Raw genomic sequence first — 19,821 nt, forward strand, 5'->3', positions numbered from 1 at the left:
TCATATTCAAAAATAAATAAAAATGTCCCTTCTGTACATGATATCAGCAGGGATGAAAGAACTATGGTAGCTCAGTAGACCTAAGAGTTTCTATTAATGGTTCCAAAAATAGCTATAGGGTCACAATCATGATCCTAAAATGTTTTGAACCCACTCACTGTAAAGTTATGGTGACACATTTCAATATAAAACAACATAGGTAAAAATATCTGACAAAATGATCTTAAAAGACTATTAAATACAGTCAGGGTAAATGCCAGGAATCAAACCAAATCAGTTAAATTAGTTATTTCTTTTGTCCAATTTTTGAAAATTTAAAATTTTCTAGGTTGTTTTTCCTCCAGATTTCTGCTTTTACACAGGGAATCTGATTTGCAATTGCCTTTCAAATAAACATCAAAATGAAACCTTTAGGAAAAGAACACACTAATCTGTTCAAAATGGTAAGCATTAGACCATATGCGTAGTTTTCATTCTGCAGATTTAATTTAAATAGGTAACGTTTTGTTAAAATTGGCATGGAAGTGAAGAATAGATTAATCTATGTCTAGAAATTTGGGATAATACCGGTTTCTGAAAGCCAGCCAAAGATCAAGAAGACTTGGTTATAAGCTTATTCCGATGCTCACACAACTCCGTATTCCAGCGCAGGTCCCCTTTTATTAATGATGATGCCATGGCACTTGCCTACATCTACTATATAGCATCTTCTTTCAGCAGCAAGAGGTTGAGAAAGCCCTCAATTTCTGAAACTTCTTTCAGTAATAAGATTTTTCTGAAGATCTAGAAAGTCTCCAATTTCTGAAACTTCTTTCCGATTTATACTTTCCAAAACAGACCACAACAAAGAATGACTGAGTAGGGCACCTCAAATGCCAAGAAGAAAGTAAATGAAAACTGCTTTTAGGCTAAGTTACAAGCTCACGATCATCATGGTTATTATTTCCTAATTCATTTCTTTTGAAATCCTCATGAGATCTCCTAAGTACGTGCTCTAATATTATGAACAGTAATATGATCACGAATCTACTACTGATGAACTTAAAACTCCCTCATGCAAGTGTTAACAAAGACTAGCCATATCGTACAAATATCACACTCTACGTGGTAAAATATTGGCTAACACAACGTGAGACAGTGCACTCAACTCTTCCATCATTCTTAATTATCATGCAGATTTTGATCATAAGCGCATACCACACAAAAAAGTAAACCTCCAAGAATTAGCCTACATCTCATTTGGTCCAATATTTTCACTCCCTTCCTTGAGATCTTTCAGCAGAGTTGCTTGTCTTACAAGTCTTAACTGCTTTACAATTTATCCCTTTTTATTTCTCCTGCCAGATCTCTGGAGATGTTAATGAGTCTAGCAATGGTTTAATAGGCAACAGGAGACATGACAAAGAAAAGTTAAAGGTGTGAATAATCAACAGGCTGGGATAATCGAGTTCTGTGTAGCCAAGTTAACTAAATATCCAAGCGAGACACCTCACTTACGTAGTCGCAATATTCACTTAGTGAAGACAAACACAAAAACATACCTGCTTGACCAGTGGTGATACTGACAGCCGCAAAGAGCCTCTGGGATCGGCTTAAGTCAGAAACTCCATTTACAGCTTCCACTTCAAAAGTATAATTAGCGTGGGCTAGCAGATCCATGACAGTGACATAGTTATCCTCTAATCCAGTCTGCTGAGGCATGTATCCAATGTTACTCCCACAGGGAACACATTCGCCCTGCTCCCAACTGCACCGCTTACACAGTATTCTGTAGGTCACATCATTTCTTCCCCCATTGTCCGCAGGAGGACTCCATTCCAAACTCACTGTGGTTTGGTTGATGTTGAAAATGAGGTTCTGTGGTGCAGATGGAGGCCCTTTGGAAACCAAAAATAAACAAACAAATCAACAAAAATAGAAAAAAAAAAAAACAAACAAACCAAAAAAATGAACGAAAGAATCTGCGTGGGCCATTAAGCTAGTGGCTCAATTACTATACAGAAAACTAGTTGAAATGCTTTCTTTTACATAAACATTTCATTACCTTTCCTAGAGAGGCTGCATAAAAGCCTCCTTGAATTCACTTGGCAAGAGGCTTTATTTATTTTCCATTTAATATGTCAAAATGAAAACAGGATAACAACTGTCTTTGTACTTTTGCCACAGTCTTTAGCTATTTTTCTTCCAAGCAATTAAAAAGAACAGTTAATGCACCTAAAAAAAAAACAGTTGTGCAGTTGTTTAAAAATAGTCTCCCTTTTAACCGTATAACAGAGAATACATCTATTCATTCTTAATGTGCTCAAGAATGATTTACAGCAAGTCTGGGATTGGCTTTGGATTTGGGTCTCTCCAACATTCATTAATTGAAGCACCAAGATGTGAGATTTGCTCTATTTAGTGATGGAATTTTAATTTGGAAACCATAACTTTTTAATCACATTTAATATCCAAGTAAGACTCAAATAACTTTTACATTTACTTTGATTACTTGATTCCTATTAGATACACGTGAAAAATATTATTAAGATGCATCTTGATTTTGCAAATGTGAAAGTTTCACTAAACATGACATAAGCTGTATCTATTTTCTGTTATTATTTAGCCTTATCGAGTTCATGAAAAAAAAGTAAACATTTAATAATTAAGAATGCATCCACAAATCCGATGCCTATCTCAACAATGTCACAATAATACAAACGAGTAGAAGGGTTCTGAAAGTCCTTCCCGGCTTTACTATTATGAACTTACTTGTGCAGGCAACATACGGTGGATCAGATGGCGCCCTGTAATACCCATCCTCACAGTCACATCTTGAGGAGCCTTCTTTATCAGAAAAACTGTGAGTTGGACAACGGGAGCACTGAAGATCTTGAGAGGAAGATTTGTAGAACCCACGGCCACAGGCTGGGTATGCAAAAGAAAGTGAAAACGGAAACATGAGTGCAAATAGACGTTTTTAATTTTAGTAATATTTAGCAAATAATAAAATACAACATTTAATTTCTGAAAAACAAGCTCTCTATGGTAAATTCTGTTTTAGTGTGTATCAATAACCCAGTTTTATAATACTGCATTTTAAAGCAAAATAATAAAAACCAAAGGATACAGTAAACTTGCACCTGTAGTTGGTATCAGTTCAAAAGCAAGAGGCCAAAACTGATTGAAGGCATAATTTAATTGGACAAAAACTTAGGATATTTAATTCAGGGTAAGTTCAATTTCAATATAATTATCTTATTTGTTGATACATATTAGTATACTTCAAAGTTAGGTTTTCTTAATATAATGTAGCTGTAAATTAAGTTTTATGTGTTAATTTGGTTCATATTGAAAAATATTAAAATAATTTTAATTGCCTGACTAGAAATAACAATGATACAAAAAATTTCATTTGAAAGTGATAGAAATGTATACCCTCCCAAATTTTCAGTAAACTTCAAGATATAATTTCAACCAATTTTAAGTTATAAGGCAGGCTGCTTTCCACTAAGTCAACTTGCTTGTTACTAAAAATAATGAGATCCTATGAAAAGGAGAAACCTATTCCACCAGAAATTAGGAGAAAGCCTTCAACTGTAAACAGATGAGGACTGTTTCTGCTCTGCTGAGAGAGGTTAACAGTAGTCACACTAACACAGCAACTGCTCTCAGCAATGAATAGACATGTACAAAGAATGTCTCTATCACCTCCTAGTGAAGTTGCTCTTACTCATTCAGATCCTATTTTCTATTACACCAAGTAGTCTTGAACCATTTTCTATCACTGTTCATTTTATATATTTATCTTTAATTAAAATTTACCAAATTAAATTTTCATTATTTCAACAATTTTTATTAATTATGGCATTATACATTGAATATATTAAATAAGTTTAATTTACCCTTCATATTTATCAAACGAATATATATTTAAGTTTTAGTGACTTCAAATTTAAGAGACATTAATCATATCTATAAAGAAGGATTAGTGAATACTTAACATAAATTCAATTATAACTTTTAACTTACTACATTCACATTTATTTAATGTCCTCAACTTGGGCATTGCTCAGGAACTTAATCACATTTTCCCTCTTAGGTGGGATAAACAATCCTGTCTTATCAAGATGGTATACAGAGTCATTCTCTACTTTTGTCCACCAGTTCAATATTTAATGCATAATTTTGATCCAATTGAGAGCTCAAAATCATCTTTTGAGCTTCGAGAAAACAAAGCTATTTCACACAAATGAGACAAGTGTTTTAGATAACTTAGAAACTTAATTTAAAGGCATGTTATATTGCAATAGATAAGTGATAGATGTGTAAACAGAACTACAACCATCTCCTTGTAAATATATGATCCACTACTGTCTTTGGAAGCCAGTCTGCCTTTAGTTGGCTTCCTCAATTCATACAAGAGGAAAGCATTCACAAACATCTTAGGAAAAGAAGCTCAATACAACTTCACGTGTTCTCAGTAGCAATTACTACAAATCTAAGGCACAGAGAGAACAATGAGATTGATTGCAAAATAGTATAACAAAAATATAGCACTTTAAAATGTTTCTAAAGATATGATCTTGCCACCTAAAAATGGTTAACTTGGGGCGCCTGGGTGGCACAGCGGTTAGGCGTCTGCCTTTGGCTCAGGGCGTGATCCCGGCGTTATGGGATCGAGCCCCACATCAGGCTCCTCCGCTATGAGCCTGCTTCTTCCTCTCTCACTCCCCCTGCTTGTGTTCCCTCTCTCACTGGCTGTCTCTATCTCTGTCAAATAAATAAATAAAATCTTAAAAAAAAAAAATAAAAATAAAAATGGTTAACTGGTAAGATAAAGGATTTGGCATGGGTTTCTCAGGATAAGAAATTCCTCTCTTTAAGTATTCACTGTACCTTGCCTTATGTATTGTCTAAAATTCAATGATCACATATGACATCCATAAAATAGAGAAGACTATGCTTTACTCACAACCTGCAGCTTGATAACATTAAGGACCGGAGAATTTAAAAAGAAAAAGAAAGAAAGAGCCATAGAGAAGAGGTATGTGCTGACAGTCTTTAATGACTTGTGTGTAATAGTTTTTACAAGGAGAGGGGGTTAAGGAGCAGGGAGATGGGGAGCACAATGGTAACATAATTTACTATCTACTAGGGAAGGCTTCCAGAATTAGTAGGCAGCACACTACCTAGCGGAATCAGGCAGAACCCTCATTCTCCCACTGCAAATAAAAGCTTCTAATAAAGGTGTATTCCTACTTTTCTTACAAATAAGGAGGGACATTTCTTGCTCAACTTGCACGGCTTGTAGAATATATATGGTACCTAATGTAGAGAAATTTAAAACCCTTATCACTCAACTTTCAAAGTTACATTAAATTCTGTTACCGCTTTAACAGATGGGAAAGCAGATTTGAAGCAAAAGTAACCTGAGTTCTTCAAATAATTCTGTTTGTCTAGGTTAAAACTGGATTTAGAACACAGGACTACTGATACTCAGCCATATGCTATTCCACCAGCCTTGCCTGCTCAATGAGCCAAAGTCTGGCACTTATTCAGTGGGTCTCCAGGGCTCTAGCAACCCTAAAAATTAATTTTCTATGGGTCCCTGTTGTCTTTTACTATATCTTTTACTAATTTAAAGCTATTATTTTAATTTAGAAAACTATAAAATAATAGCCTAGCATACCTCACAGAAGAGATACTAAATAGGTATTCTCAATTGCACTGTGAATTTTGGCACTGAAGATGCCTGCAAAATTGTGGAGTACATGCATGGCTATCATTAAATAGATAATGATAGAGGCAGTACCGGAAAAATGTGGTCATCAAAGTCTTAACATTTTTTCTTTGAAGTAACATTCTGTTTCAGTTCAGTTAATATTGAAAATAATAAGTTTTGACAAGACAGTTTTCACTTAATCTCTAGGAAGACTATTAATTTAGAGTTATTAAAAGTAAGTACAAAATCTTTGGAGCTACAGTGTTAAGAGCAAAGCCAAGAACATGCGAAGGCATAAGCTGTATCTCTCAGGATAATAGTTAGCAACTGGGTGGTAAAAAAGTTTGGGAAGGAAGGAACAGATGTTCTTAAAATTACAATTTTAGATGAGATAGCTATACAAATGGCTTGAGTAAAATACTCAGCACAAGAAACTGGGGTGAAATGGCATCTCTGAGAGTCAGCCACATAGGGAAAAACTAGGTGAGCTCTGCAATGGCTCCCGAAAAGGCTATGTGGAAATCAAGGCAATTTCTCCTCTCTACAAATGCAGCGGTTTTCTAAAAAGTACTAGTACAAAAGTTTTTAGAGGTAAATGCCTTCTGGAACCTCAAAGATACCTTCCCTTTCTACACAACTATGAAATATGCAAGAATAACTTTCTAGGAATTGTGCAAATGCAGTTTTAAAACTTTTCTTTCTTTGCTTTCTCAATTTGTTCAATAGCATTTGAACTCAAAGCAAACTTTAATTAATATAGTACAAGAGCAATGGTAAAGTTAGTTACAACAAGAAACATACAATTTTAATTTCCTGCCTTTTGATGTTTTTGCTTTTTTACTTATTTTTTATTTCATTTTTTTAAAGATTTTACTTATTTATTTGTCGGAGAGAGAGAGAGCGCACGTGAGAGCACACGCGCGCACAAGCAGGGGGCACGGCAGGCAGAAGGAGAAGGAGGTTTCCGGCTGAGCAAGGAGCCCGACACCAGACTCGATCCCAGGACCCTGGTATCATGACCTGAGCTGAAGGCAGATGCTTAACCAACTGAGCCACCCAGGCATCCCTGTTTCTACTTTTTAAATTCAACATTATTTTTAGGTAGTGTTCACTAGATTGATGAAGGCTGGGAATATGTACAAAATTTGTTTTCCATATTTAATTACTTTTGTAAAAATAATCTTTCACCTATTGTTTGAGTAATAGTGTTTTTTCAGTGTTACCACAAAGGCCTGGGATTGATTCTTTTGACTGTTTTTTCCCCAGTCCTTTAGGGCCCTAATGAATAAAATAAGTTCATTATCCCAGAGCTGAGAACCATGATCTTGTCAGATTTCATACACCAAACAAGTTTTCACTTTGTCCATTCTTTAAATGAAAAAACTATCAAAGATAAAGGGAACTTGGGAAGCATGTGAAACTTCTATTTACCGCTCTAAAAATATAGTGCGACACATCCACTAAATTACGTTACCATATACTATATTACAAAACCTGTTATATTATCTACTGTGATGAAGTAAATATAATTTATTATGTTTAATTTAAGCTACTTTTCAATAAGAATAGTGCCCCTATGTAACTACATTCCTTCAAATAATGTTTGAGATTTGAATTCTTTTAAAAAAGAACACAAAAGGCAATAGGATTTCCCATTTATAAATGAATCACTTAAAAGTAATAATACTGCAACAAATTCTGAACACGAGGACATTTAAATACATGAGAGTTGATACTAAAGCCTTGTATTCTGATTTCTCAGTTAAACTCTCCTCACAAGCAGATTCCGTACTTGTCTTCAATGGATCTCAAGTGTTTAAGCAACAGGGTGCCAGGCTTTGAGTATATACTTGCATGATGCTCTCAGTCTGTGGAACAATCAGAGTACTAATTGAACAAATCTGTGTTCAACACGGATGAACAATTCTAAAGGTCATCCTAACAGCCACAGACAAATTCCTGGGTAGGTTAAGCAATTAGGTGAAATGGAGTATCTCTTCCTTCTGAATGAGGGTGCAGATACTCAGACTCGTTCTGGTTCTTACCTATAATGGTAAGTTTGTGTGTGGGGGAATAGTCTATCAATTATATTTCTAAAGGCTCTTTCCCACAAACTGGTTATCCCAGAAAATCCACATACTTCTAGAGTACTTCTACAGACAAGAAAGATTTTTCTGGTCCTTAATGGATTCACTTTTTGGAAATCTTAAACTCCACTTCTAATCTCGGACACACCTGACACCATCTTGGACTTTAAGGCACTGATAATCTATATCTTAGTCAGCTGTCCTCCATGACTGCACATTAGGGACACTTTGAAAAAAACACTAATGACTTGTTTTTATCAAAATAACTGAATCATTATTAGGGTCTGGACATTTCTGCATTTTAAAAGCTTTCCGGGTGTTTAAAACCATCTTCCTGCAAGTCCCAGGTCTTTTCTCCAACTATCAAAGTTTCTAAAGAATGCATGACAAGATATCTCCACCATAAAACTGATGAGGGAGGTAAAATGAGATATTATTAAGAAATCTAATAAATTAGAATTTTTGGAAAAATAAAAATGAAAAGATGAAAATTTGTTAACAAGCCAATCAAAAATAGGCAGAGAATGTGACTAGATAGCTCTATATGGAGGACACAATGGCCAATGAACACACACAAAAATGATCCACACGATTAGCCATCAGAGAAATGCAAATCAAAACCACAGTGAGGTACTACTTACACCCAGGAGAATGGCTATAAAAAAAAAAGGCAGATAAAACAAGTGTTAGTAAGAGTATGGAGGAGTTAGAAGCCTCATACCTTGCTGTTAGGAATGTAAAATTGTGCAATTTCTCAAAAAGTTAAACGTAATTACCAGATTAACCAACAACTCCACTCCTAGGTACATACCCAAGAGAAATAAAAATGCGTATCAACACAAAAAGTTGTACATAAATGTTCTCAGTGAAACTACTTATAATAGCCAAAAAAGCAGAAACAATCCAAATGTGCCCCAACTAATACATGAATAAACACAATGGAACATTATTCAGCAATCAAACATGGATGAACCCTGAAAACATGAGGCTATGTGAAAGAATCCAATACAAAAATATTTCCCTTATAAGAACTGTCCAAAATAGACAAACCTATAGAGACAAAGGGTAGACTAGTGGTTGCTAGGGGCTGAGGCAGTGAGGAGAAATGGAGAGGGACTATTAATGGGTACAGGGTTTCTTTTTGAGGTGATGGAAATGCTCTAAATGTGATTTGTAGTGATGATAGTACAGCTCATGACTATACTGAAAAACCATTGAATTGTTCACTTTAATGGATGAATTGTATGGTATGTGAATTATATTTCAGTAAAGTTGGTATATATAATGAAATGCATTAATAATACAACTTCAAATTGAACATACGAGTAAGCAAACATTAAGAAAAAAATCCCAAATTACACCTGTCAATAATATGCTAGCTTGACTTTCTAACACACATACTCTATATTCCTCTATTTTTATAAAGCCATAGTTAGGGGGTACTTGGGTGGCTCAGTCGGTTAAGCACCTGACTCTTGATTTCAGCTAAGGTCATGAGATCAAGTCCATTGAGATCAAGCCCCACAAGAGGGCTCCACACTCAGTGGGAAGTCTGCTTCTCTCCCTCTCTTTCTCCCTTTCCTTCTGCCCCTTCCCCACTTGTGGGCTCTCGCTTTCATTCTCTCTCTAAAATAAATGAATAAATCTTAAAAAAAAATAAAGCTGTAGCTTGGTGTAACATATTAAGTATGAGTTATAACAAATATTGGAAATTTTAAAATCTGTAACCTAGATTATAATCTCTAATCAATATATTTGTTTTACCCATTTGTTAATTTTAAAGTTTCATAAATAATAATTTCTTTTATCTGAGAAGTAGCAATTTTATTTGAATAATTTTATAACAAAAGAAATAGATTCTTATCAAAATCACACTTACACTTACGAGAGATTTTTAATTATACAAAGTTAGTTTTGTGTGAATATCTGAATAGACCTTAAACATTATTTTAGTTCACCCTCATCTCTTTGCCAGACAAGGAAAGCCTCAGCACCCCCTTTCTCCTACCATATGCTAACCGAGTACAACTAGATTCAGCTTCTTCAGGTCGTACTGTTTCCAGACCTGCGACCGCAAGCACAATTGAACTTTTTCTGAAGGAATTATGTGTATGTGTCTGTGTGTAAAATATGAGGCTTTGCAGATGTTTCCGGCCGCAGTTATGCAGCTGCAAAGAGTTTATTAATTATGAACTATAAGTGGATTGTTCTGTAACTGAAACTTTCTGGGCCTTAACATTATTGTACAATCTACACACATACATAGTTAGGGATTCTAATGACTGTTGTTATTTTATTTATGACACATGGACATTGTACTTAATCCAGAGCCTAAGTCAGAGCAAAGCTAGTCCGTTTCCATAGGATCGTTCAAATATTTATGTCATATTGATGTCTATGCTCTATAATGCAAAGGGGAAAGCACAGCTTGCAGAAATAGTACTCCCACTGCTCAAAGTGCTGACCTCATCTGGGATGGACAGATCCAGAATCTGTTTTTTAATCCTATTGACAGTGCTTCAGTGGGAATAATTACAAAAGTCTGCCTGAAAGCCAGACCTCCTGTCACTGATATGCTATGATTTTTCACATTGAGAATGAACAGCGGGCAGAGAGGATAAAAACAACATGATGTAACGAGTATATTACAGCTTGTGAGGCACCATCCATATTACCCTACAGCTAACTTATAAGAGTTTAGAGAAGCAATGATGCGAAATACGAAGTTTGAGATAACAGGTGCTCCAGTGCTGAAAATATTTGGGGATTTTTAAAACTAAAAGAAGAAAAATTAATTTCAGGGCATTGCAAATATATGTGTGCTATTTATTTGTGTTATTTAATTGAGTACTTACTGTTTTATTAATACCATGTAGTGCAAAAGAAACACGTAAAATAAGAACCTTTTAAAAGTTTTATCTTAAAACTTTTTAAAAGACTGCAAAAGAAAAGAAAACAACGCATTACGTAAAGACAGTTTTTTTGTGCCTTATTAAATTATCAGTTTGGAATACGCTAGGAATTTTGCTGAGGTCTGGCATTAAAATACTCTTTATTTTGCCAGAAAATCGCCATAATGATGTCATTACTAAAATGATAAAAAAGAAGAAAAAATATCAAATTAGAAAATTCATATCTCTTTTGTCTTCTTATTCTACTTTATAAATATTAGGTTATGTTAAACAGGTAATGTAATAGAGCAAAAGAGAACTGGATTTTAACCAAAAAAAATCTGTGTTCAAATCTACTCCACCATTTACCGGCATATAATTTGGACGAGGTCACTTCACATTCCTGGGCTTCAATGCCTTTGTTTCCTGGTTATTAATTATTAAGTGCTATAGACATACTAGTTATTATATATTTCTATTTCTATTTACAAAAACTTGTCTTCATAAAAACACAGTAATCAGTTATCTAGCTGTTAAACTCCCCTATGATTGTTTTCTTTGAAATGTTATCTTTAAAAACGTGTATTTCAGCCATCATCACCAAACCCCCAAAACCCGATATACAAACTTACACCCACTTAGTCTTTGAGTGGTGCCTCAGCAAGAGTGTGAGAGACCGGTTCTAAAGGTCTGGCCTGCCTCTGCATGCCATCCCTGATAGGCAGTGGCACACACTGGGTCAAGATGCATCTGCCAGCAGTTCACCTCCAGCTGTCATGGTGCCATTGTTGTCAAAGACTGTCTGTGTTCCCAGAGACGTGCACATTCATTTTGGTTCATGCAGATAAGAATCCAGAAGTCGAGCTCTTAAATTATATAAATAACTTAAAAACCAACTCCCATAAGAGGAAAGAGGCATAATGAAATCAGACCCTCCTGGATCTCACTCAATATTGTCCTCATGGGTCCATTCTAAGAGATCAACCCTCAACAACAACAACAACTGAATTACCTACACAAACTTAGGATTTAGTAATCTATTGGAAAAGGACTAAAACAGAGTAATTTTAACCCTAATTCAAGTCTATAGCAAAACAGTGTAATTATTCAGTTTCCCATGGACTGAAAACACTTAAATTAGGGAAAGCTAGCTAACCAAACTCAAACATTACTTATTCGTAGTGACTTAAAAAAGTGGCTTATTTATGATACAGTATTATTTTATTCTACTAAAAGATTTCTTTGAGGGCATTGTCATTATGAACAAGAGGCTGCAAAGAGGAGCGCCCTTAAACAGCATTGGTGTTGCGAAGATTTCAGGCGGAGGCACAATTTACTATAGCATTTAGGCCACTATCAAGTTTATTTTCAAGTATCTCTCTTATATTTATTATAATACTGTAAGTTTTATAATTTCAGTTTTATTATTCATTCTCATTATACTAAGCCATTCCTCACAGTTTTGAAGACATACCAAGAAAGGTCATACAATGTAGGCTTTATAGGTAAAAAATGATGCAAAATATATGAGCGAGGATTCCTCTTTTGAAAGATCAATACTCTGGTTTTAACATAATCATTTTTAAAACAACACTTCTTGAAAGATAAAATTCACATTCTGAATGACAGGTAACGTTAATTTCACAACAGGAAGTCTCACTTCAACAATCCTGAAAAGGCAACACAACACGCCCTTTATGTAAATCACGACATTGGCTTCCCCTCTAGACTGTCCTAGCTGTGTAACTTCTGCAAATCTGCTTAAGTTCTCTGAGCCCAGTTTTTCCATATCTAAAATAGAGAAGCCTAATAAGACTCTCGTAAGACTACTGTGAATTAAAGTGCATAATTCATGTGAAAAATCTAGCACAGTGCCTGGTGGAGAATAAGCACTCAATAAATAACTATTATGATTATTTCATAATGCCAATTTCCATGCTGTTTTGATTTCACCCTAGTTTCTACCTCTGATAAACAATGAGCCACTTCTCCATTATCAGATGTGTATGCAAACAAAAACACAAATTAATTATTAGACAAATACAAATTACTCATTCCTTCCCTGACTAAATAATTATTGTTTGCCTACTCTTTACATTGCGCTAGGCAGTAGACCAAAGTATGTCCGCCAAAAAACAAACATGATGATCTCTAAATACATATTACCTTTGATCTGGCATCAAATGGTATGGATAATCAGTTGCTTATGTGCTTAAGCTAATTAAATTTCTGATATTTCATAAGAAATTATTATATAAATTATAAGCATTGTGCCTTAATTTGTATCTTTTGCAATGTGGTTAATTATGTCCTATTTCAGTGGTGAATACAAGCTCTAAAGTCACCTTTCCTGCCACAGCTGTAGCATTTCATCAATGTGAAGAGAGAAAACTGCTCGGCTCAGGTAGACATGCAGGAAATGTGGGTAGGGACATTATTGACCAATTATATTTAAACTGGAGACTTATTTGTGGCAGTTATTGCTTTGTCTTTCAGTGAGGCTAATAGTGGATCTGGCAATATCAGAATATTTCATAAAAGCAGGCTACTTCAAGTTCAAAAAATTTAGCAGGGCAAGAAATATGCATATAAATATGAATGTTTGAAATGTAATCCTATTTAATAAAGTGAACACTTTTAGTTCAATTCAAAGAATGAAAATTAAACTATCTCATTAGTGATTCATCAATAATTGGTTTTCCCCCCACAATACACTTAAATCTATCTATCTGTAGAAAAAGTTTGCAAAACCCATAGCCAAAATGAAAAGAAATAATTCCATTTTAATTTCTTAAAGAGCAGTCCTTTCATTTCAAGCAGTCTTTTAAAACATAAACTTTTTTCCATTAGTTTTCAGCAAAATTTTCAAAAATGATTAAAACAAAATCTTCAGTTAAGACAATTTTTCTTCACTTTGTGAAGACTAGTTTTCGTCCCCTTATTTAGTCAGTTATATAACATGGATCAATACTAAGTCTTGTGAAGCAAATAACCCTAAAGCACTTTAAGGCAGTTTGAACATGTGGGGAGATAAATAATCATTTCTGTTATGTCAGTGGAAAATTTTCTGAAGATCATAAAGAAATCAGTTTGCCCTGAAGCATGACATTTTAAAAAGATGCATCAGGACAATGAGGATATTCACTCAATCCTTAATTCTTAGAAATAAAAGAAAGTAACAGGTAGAATAAATCCTCACAACAAATGATGTTGTCGAGCTCAATCCTTTTTTCAAAAAAAGGAGCTCCCTACACGTACACACACACGCACACACACACACACACCCCACACACACAAAAGCAAATAGACTTATACATACATATACCCATATGTATGTATGTATGTATGTACATACAGAGTTCTGAGATAAACAGAATTGTTAGAAATAAAACAGTAAGAATTCTGTAACTGCATTCCCATACTTTCTACTTCTTAATAACAGAAAACCAATTAATTGTTCATTTTTATCTTCACACAAAGCAAATACTCTGACACAGTCTATCTGTATCTGATCCACTTTGCATTCATAGCATTTTGCAAAAAATGAACATAGGTTTGAATAGGTTATTGTTTAATACATTTTTAAATAAAAAACTATTTTTAGAAAAGGCAGCTATGTTAGATATGTAAAAACACATCTAGTTTAGTTCCTGTTTTTACTGAATAACTAACTCATCCTTCATGAATCAGTTAAAAGTTTTACCTCCCCCTAAAGCTACTGAGGAGGACAGTACAATTTGGTCTGTACAACATAGTACGATTATGGCATTAACAGTGTCGTAACTATTTCTTCATGTGTGTCTCTTTCAGCTCCCTGTGAGACCCTCAAGGGCAGAGGTTAAATGTATCTAGATCCCAGAGCCTAGCACAATGTCTAGCACATAGCAGAAAGTTAACCTGCGTTTACTGAATGAAAGGATCATTATTCGTCCTGCAATATTATGCATCTGGTAATAACTATCCCACTAACCAAAGGCTAATTCACCAACACAACTTAGTAAACTTTTTATAGTAATCAGATCAATGGAAAGAGCATGGCACATTCTTACGCAGAATGTAGTAGAGTCCTGACTATATCAGTTAAGGAAAGACATTTTGTGACCTCTCACTCTTAAGGAGTTCCCTGTTATGCTGTGCAAGAAGACAATTGCACAGCTATGTTTCGATTAATGCTTTAGATAATTTCTAATATGATTCTAGGAGCACTCTTAACATGGTAATATGAGTAAGTATATGAATGAAAGGTGAAATATTTTATAAGCATATAAATAGAGCATTGTTCTTTGAACATGGGAAAGAAAAGTTCCAAGAGAGGGAAAACTACTAGTTGTGAATTATAAATCATAATGAAACTGTCAGTGTAAGGCTCTTCTAAGATCGAGTGATAGCTCCCCATTCTTAAAAAGAAGGCCATTTTTTTCCTTAAATATATGACCTGTCCAAACTCAAAAACAAAGATATTCTAGTTTTAGTCTAGAATATTTAGTCTACTTTATTCTAGTAGATAGTCTAGAATTGCCATATTCTAGAAAGTACACATATACTTTCATTTCTGTTTCATTTCTGTTAGTAATTTGGAACTAGACAGGCCACTATTAAAATAAATTCTTGTAATTAACATTTCTATTGGAAAACAGAAATATCACTGATGCCTTACATTATGAAAAATGATTTCAATTTATTTCTTACTGGCTCTCTTTTAAATTTTAAAAACAATTATTGTAAACAAAAAAACTAATTTAAATACAATGGGCTATTACATCTTTTCTTTTATTATAAGCATAAACACACATATATCCACACACCCTTCTGTACCTTTGTGTTTTTGCATTCAATTTCAGATGTATATAAGATAAATTAATTCATTTGGTATACGACCTATGGGGAGGAGACAAAACTAAGGGTTAAAGCCCATTTATATGTACATATACTATTTTACTTTTTTCAAGTTAAAACTGAAACCTAAAAGACAGGAAAACTGGATAAGAACATAAAATACCTTACCATAAAGAATGAGCTCAGAAAAAGTAATCTAAGTATTACAAAGTATATTTAAATCTGAAAAAAAAAGAAAACTCTATAAGTGAAATACTATTTTTTTCATGGTAAAGGATAATAGTGTAAATGTGTAAATTTCCAAATGAAAAATGTGTTGCAAGTTCTTACAAAGAAAAGGACAAATTAGAATATAATGACCCATTCTATTTCTACACCAATGGTGCTATAATACAGTATTATGTGCAAAGATCTGGCAGTGCATTAAATACTCCTAATTAATTGGAATCAAGTCATCTCAAAACCTACCTAAAGGTTTTGAAAATATCAATTTATACCAGAATACAGATAATAAAGAAGGAAGAAAGCAGTTCAAAGATTGCATGCAAAATTAATGGTAATGAACATACAGGAGAAAAGCAGAAAATGCATTGTGAAGACAGTCACAGATGGAAACCAGCTGGAAAGGGTTAGACAATAGTTTGAGAGTAATTTTTTCATCATTTAAGTTGAATTACTCTTCTGTAAATATTCAAAAAAAGAGTGATTAGAATACCAGTTGTGTATATGTCTAAATAAACAGAATGTCTACAAGCCACAGTGTAATCGACTTTTAGGGATAATCAAGCATTCTATAAGAATTTGTGAAACCCCTTTGTAAGTGAATGTATATTAATGAAAAAATGAGGCATCTGATGCTTGATAATTTTCATATGTATTTATTTTAATTTCACCATAATGAAAACAGTAAACAATACCTATGGCAAGACAAGACTAATGGTGATCCTTGCCAAATGCCAACAATGGTAAGAAGAGAGAATCCTAACCTTGCAAGAATATGACTTTTTCCACTCCTTTCTATTTGCCATTTTTCAATATGATTATTACGTAGTTTAAATTAGTAGTCCTTTAAGTAGGAGGCTAAAAAGTGAATCTTTTCAAGCTACAGATGTTAAGAGAGTATGTCTAGCCACAGTGTCAGTAAAGGTTTGAAGTTCTTGGAGTTTCCCAAAATGAAATCCTTCTTTTGTCAAAGAAATAGACAAGTGTTGAGTGCTATAAAATATTTTGCAAAATTAGAATTTTGAGGAAACAATCTTTTTATCAAGATAAGGTACACTATTCTTTACATTACCTTCATTATATCTTTGCTTTATTAAATTTTCCATCTAAGTTGTATCACCAAAAAGCATGCAGTTTGTCCAAAACTTAAATGCTTAACTTTCTGTTCATGAAATGTGTTGAATACCTAACTGCAAAGTACAATGCTCGTAACAACCTAACAACCAAGTGCCATTTAATATGGTTAGTTAAACATTCTAGTTTTCACATGGAAAATATGATAGTTGAGTAGGTTCATACATTGGTATTGCCTTAATGTCTATATCACAAACTCATTAATTTTTATTAAATTAATTCTTCTATTATTCTTTGAAAACAGTTACATTGCAAAGGGAATAGAGAATTCTCAAAACATACTACTCTCTTCTAAGTTATTGTATACAGACATATATTTCTTAAAAGAATTGTCACAATAGCTAAGAGTTTATATATTTTCTATTCAAATATTTAATTGTGCTACATAATAATACAATAAAGATATCTACGTATTTTGACATAATCAAAACTTATAATAATTTATATTAGGAATGACCAATAGATATCGCATTTTCTCTATAGGTTATATTACATTTACTTTTATTAACATAACCTAAAATTCTTTGTTGCTTTAACATCAAAAATCAAAAATAAATTTAGCAGGAAACTCTATGAGCAAAAATTTTTATCTTTTCTTGAAATCCAAAAGCTCCATATAACTAGTTCTTCAAAAATTTGGTCAAGTGATAAATGGATTTTATCAAGTATGAAACAGAAGCCCTGATTTTTTAGAAATAGAGAATCCTATAGTTGAATTATTTCAATCAATATTTTGGTTGAGCAGGAAACCCAAGCAAAATACTTTAAAATCTTATTTCCTTTATTCAATATAATATCTGGAAATACTATGGAACAGTTTTTCAATCTGACCATCAACATATATTCTTAATTCTCTGGAATTTGATACATGATGGACTTGTCGCCCGCTTACTACATAGGATTATCACATTGTGTTATGGAGATAATTTAATTAGTGAGTTTGACAATTATTGAAATTAGAGGTATTTTTAGTATTCAGGATTCACCAATATCTCCAAAGTTATATCTCTAGAATGACAAAGGTTTATGTTATCGTTGTTATTCTTTCTTTTCCTCAAATGCATTCCCTTCTGAAGGATCATGAGTTTAACAGAAGCATGCCATTTACTAATGGGTAAATACATTGCATGCTTTCTTGAAAAAGGAAAAAAATAAATTGTACTTCAAATCCCATTTTACATATTTGATTAATATATGAAAGAATAAATCCTTTCACAGTACACCTCAATGTTTCATAAATACTCCTATTAACTTTCAGGGAGAAATAACATAACAATAAATAAAGAAGAATTTATCAGATGTCAGAAGAAATAATAAGAAAGTAGTAAGAATATTGAATTTCCAACTAACAGGAAGCACTAAAATAACATAGAGTCTCACAAAAGGTATTTAACTAGAGAATTTTTTTTGGAGTCAGGCTCGAATTCAGAGCTATTTTTATCAAGAAGAAAGCTATGTGGTGCTAAACCTTCTGAAGAAGATTCATTACAAATGCATTTGCTACAATTCCAAATCGCATCGTCTTGTGAAGCCATATCTGACCTCTGGTTTAAGCAACTTGAGTCCCTCCTGTCTCTTGTCATTTTTTTCTTTTTTTTTTTTTCATGCCATTTCTATAATTAAACACCATAGCTAAGATTTACATCTCTATATCTAGCTAGCTAGTTAGCTCACGCAGGGTACATTACACTCTTATTACAATCTTGCAAGATAGTTATCATATTCTTCCAATCAAATGTAAAGGTGTTAATTATATTTCCTTTATATTTCACAAGAGTTTGTTCCTTTGAAGTCTTCCTTCTGAGTGTTATGCCTCAGTAAGCAAGTCTTTTAATAGTGCCCAGGACATTCGTGTTTTATGTATACTTATGTAAATTATAATTTTACTTGCCAAAATAGAAGAAACTTGTATATATGAATATATATTGATGGTTAAGAAAAAGTTAATGGATGAGCAAAGAACAGTCTACAAGAATGCAGGCTATGGAGCCAAACACCTTGAGTTCAAACCCTAGGTTCGAAAGCTAGACTACCACTAGACTACTAGATAGGAAACTGCCTAGGAAAAGTAAGTTTTTTCCAAACAGGATTTACGTGGACTAAAGAACTTACAACAGTGCCTAGCACATACTAACTACTTTATACATGTTAATTAATATTATAATTCTTTATTATGTTAACACAGTAAAGAACACTATTTTTTTAATTAAGATAATTTTGCTTCCCCTAAAATGTAAAACAACAGCAACAACAACAACAAAACCTTCTGGAATATTCTCTAACATTTTTACAAGCAATCTGTTTAACTGCATCATTATATAAATTATGTAGCTAAATGTCTGGAAGTTTCAATTTAGGAATTCATTTAATAGTTTCGACAGCTAAAGAAATCATGTATAAAGAATTCTTTGAAATAACATCATTTAAAAAAATCTTCATTTGAAAGGTAACCTATTTTCCCTTCTGTTGTTTTGGTTTGGATAAATTTACTTTGTTTAGTATATTATTTAGGTAGAGGTACAACTTTACCCTCTATTCTACAATGAAAGGAAATACGCCAAACACACGTTTCAATCTGTGTAAGTTGCCATGTAACACCAAAATAAAACAACATAAGACAGACCGATAAAAACTCAGAGAATTGAAAGGGTCAATAAAAGCTACAGTTCACTGCAGGCAGCTATTACAGCTAAAACATTCACTGAAAAGAGAGGGAGAGAGAGAGAAAGAGAGAGGAAAGAAAAAGTAATGAAGAAAGATTTCTATGATAAAACAACTTATTTTCAAGTCAGTTCATGTGTTTTCTTTGCTACCCTTAACAGTAATGTAAGCTCCATACACAATTTGATATCAATCTGCTTTCTATCCATATCGGTGAAGTCTGACAATTTTTTTTTTTTCTAAAGGCAACTAAGAAAAATGAAAGCTACCATTCTCTTTCTTCATG

General features: G+C 33.4%; 1 protein-coding gene across 5 annotated transcripts in view; it reads right to left on the minus strand.

Annotated features, from left to right (window-relative positions):
* Positions 1–19,821, minus strand: part of EPHA7 (EPH receptor A7) — a 160,026-nt gene that overhangs the window by 99,141 nt on the left and 41,064 nt on the right. For all 5 annotated transcript variants that reach the window (XM_045807049.2, XM_045807048.2, XM_045807047.2 and 2 more), the window contains exons 4-5: positions 2,752–2,907; positions 1,542–1,877 (exon numbers count right to left, since the gene is read on the minus strand). In XM_045807049.2, coding sequence (XP_045663005.1) covers positions 1,542–1,877; positions 2,752–2,907 — 492 coding nt within the window. The remainder of the gene's footprint in view (positions 1–1,541; positions 1,878–2,751; positions 2,908–19,821) is intronic.

The sequence above is a fragment of the Ursus americanus genome, chromosome 11 (genome assembly GCF_024610735.1).
Source record: "Ursus americanus isolate L20-20 chromosome 11, mUrsAme1.1.p, whole genome shotgun sequence".
NCBI classification, from domain to species: domain Eukaryota; kingdom Metazoa; phylum Chordata; class Mammalia; order Carnivora; family Ursidae; genus Ursus; species Ursus americanus.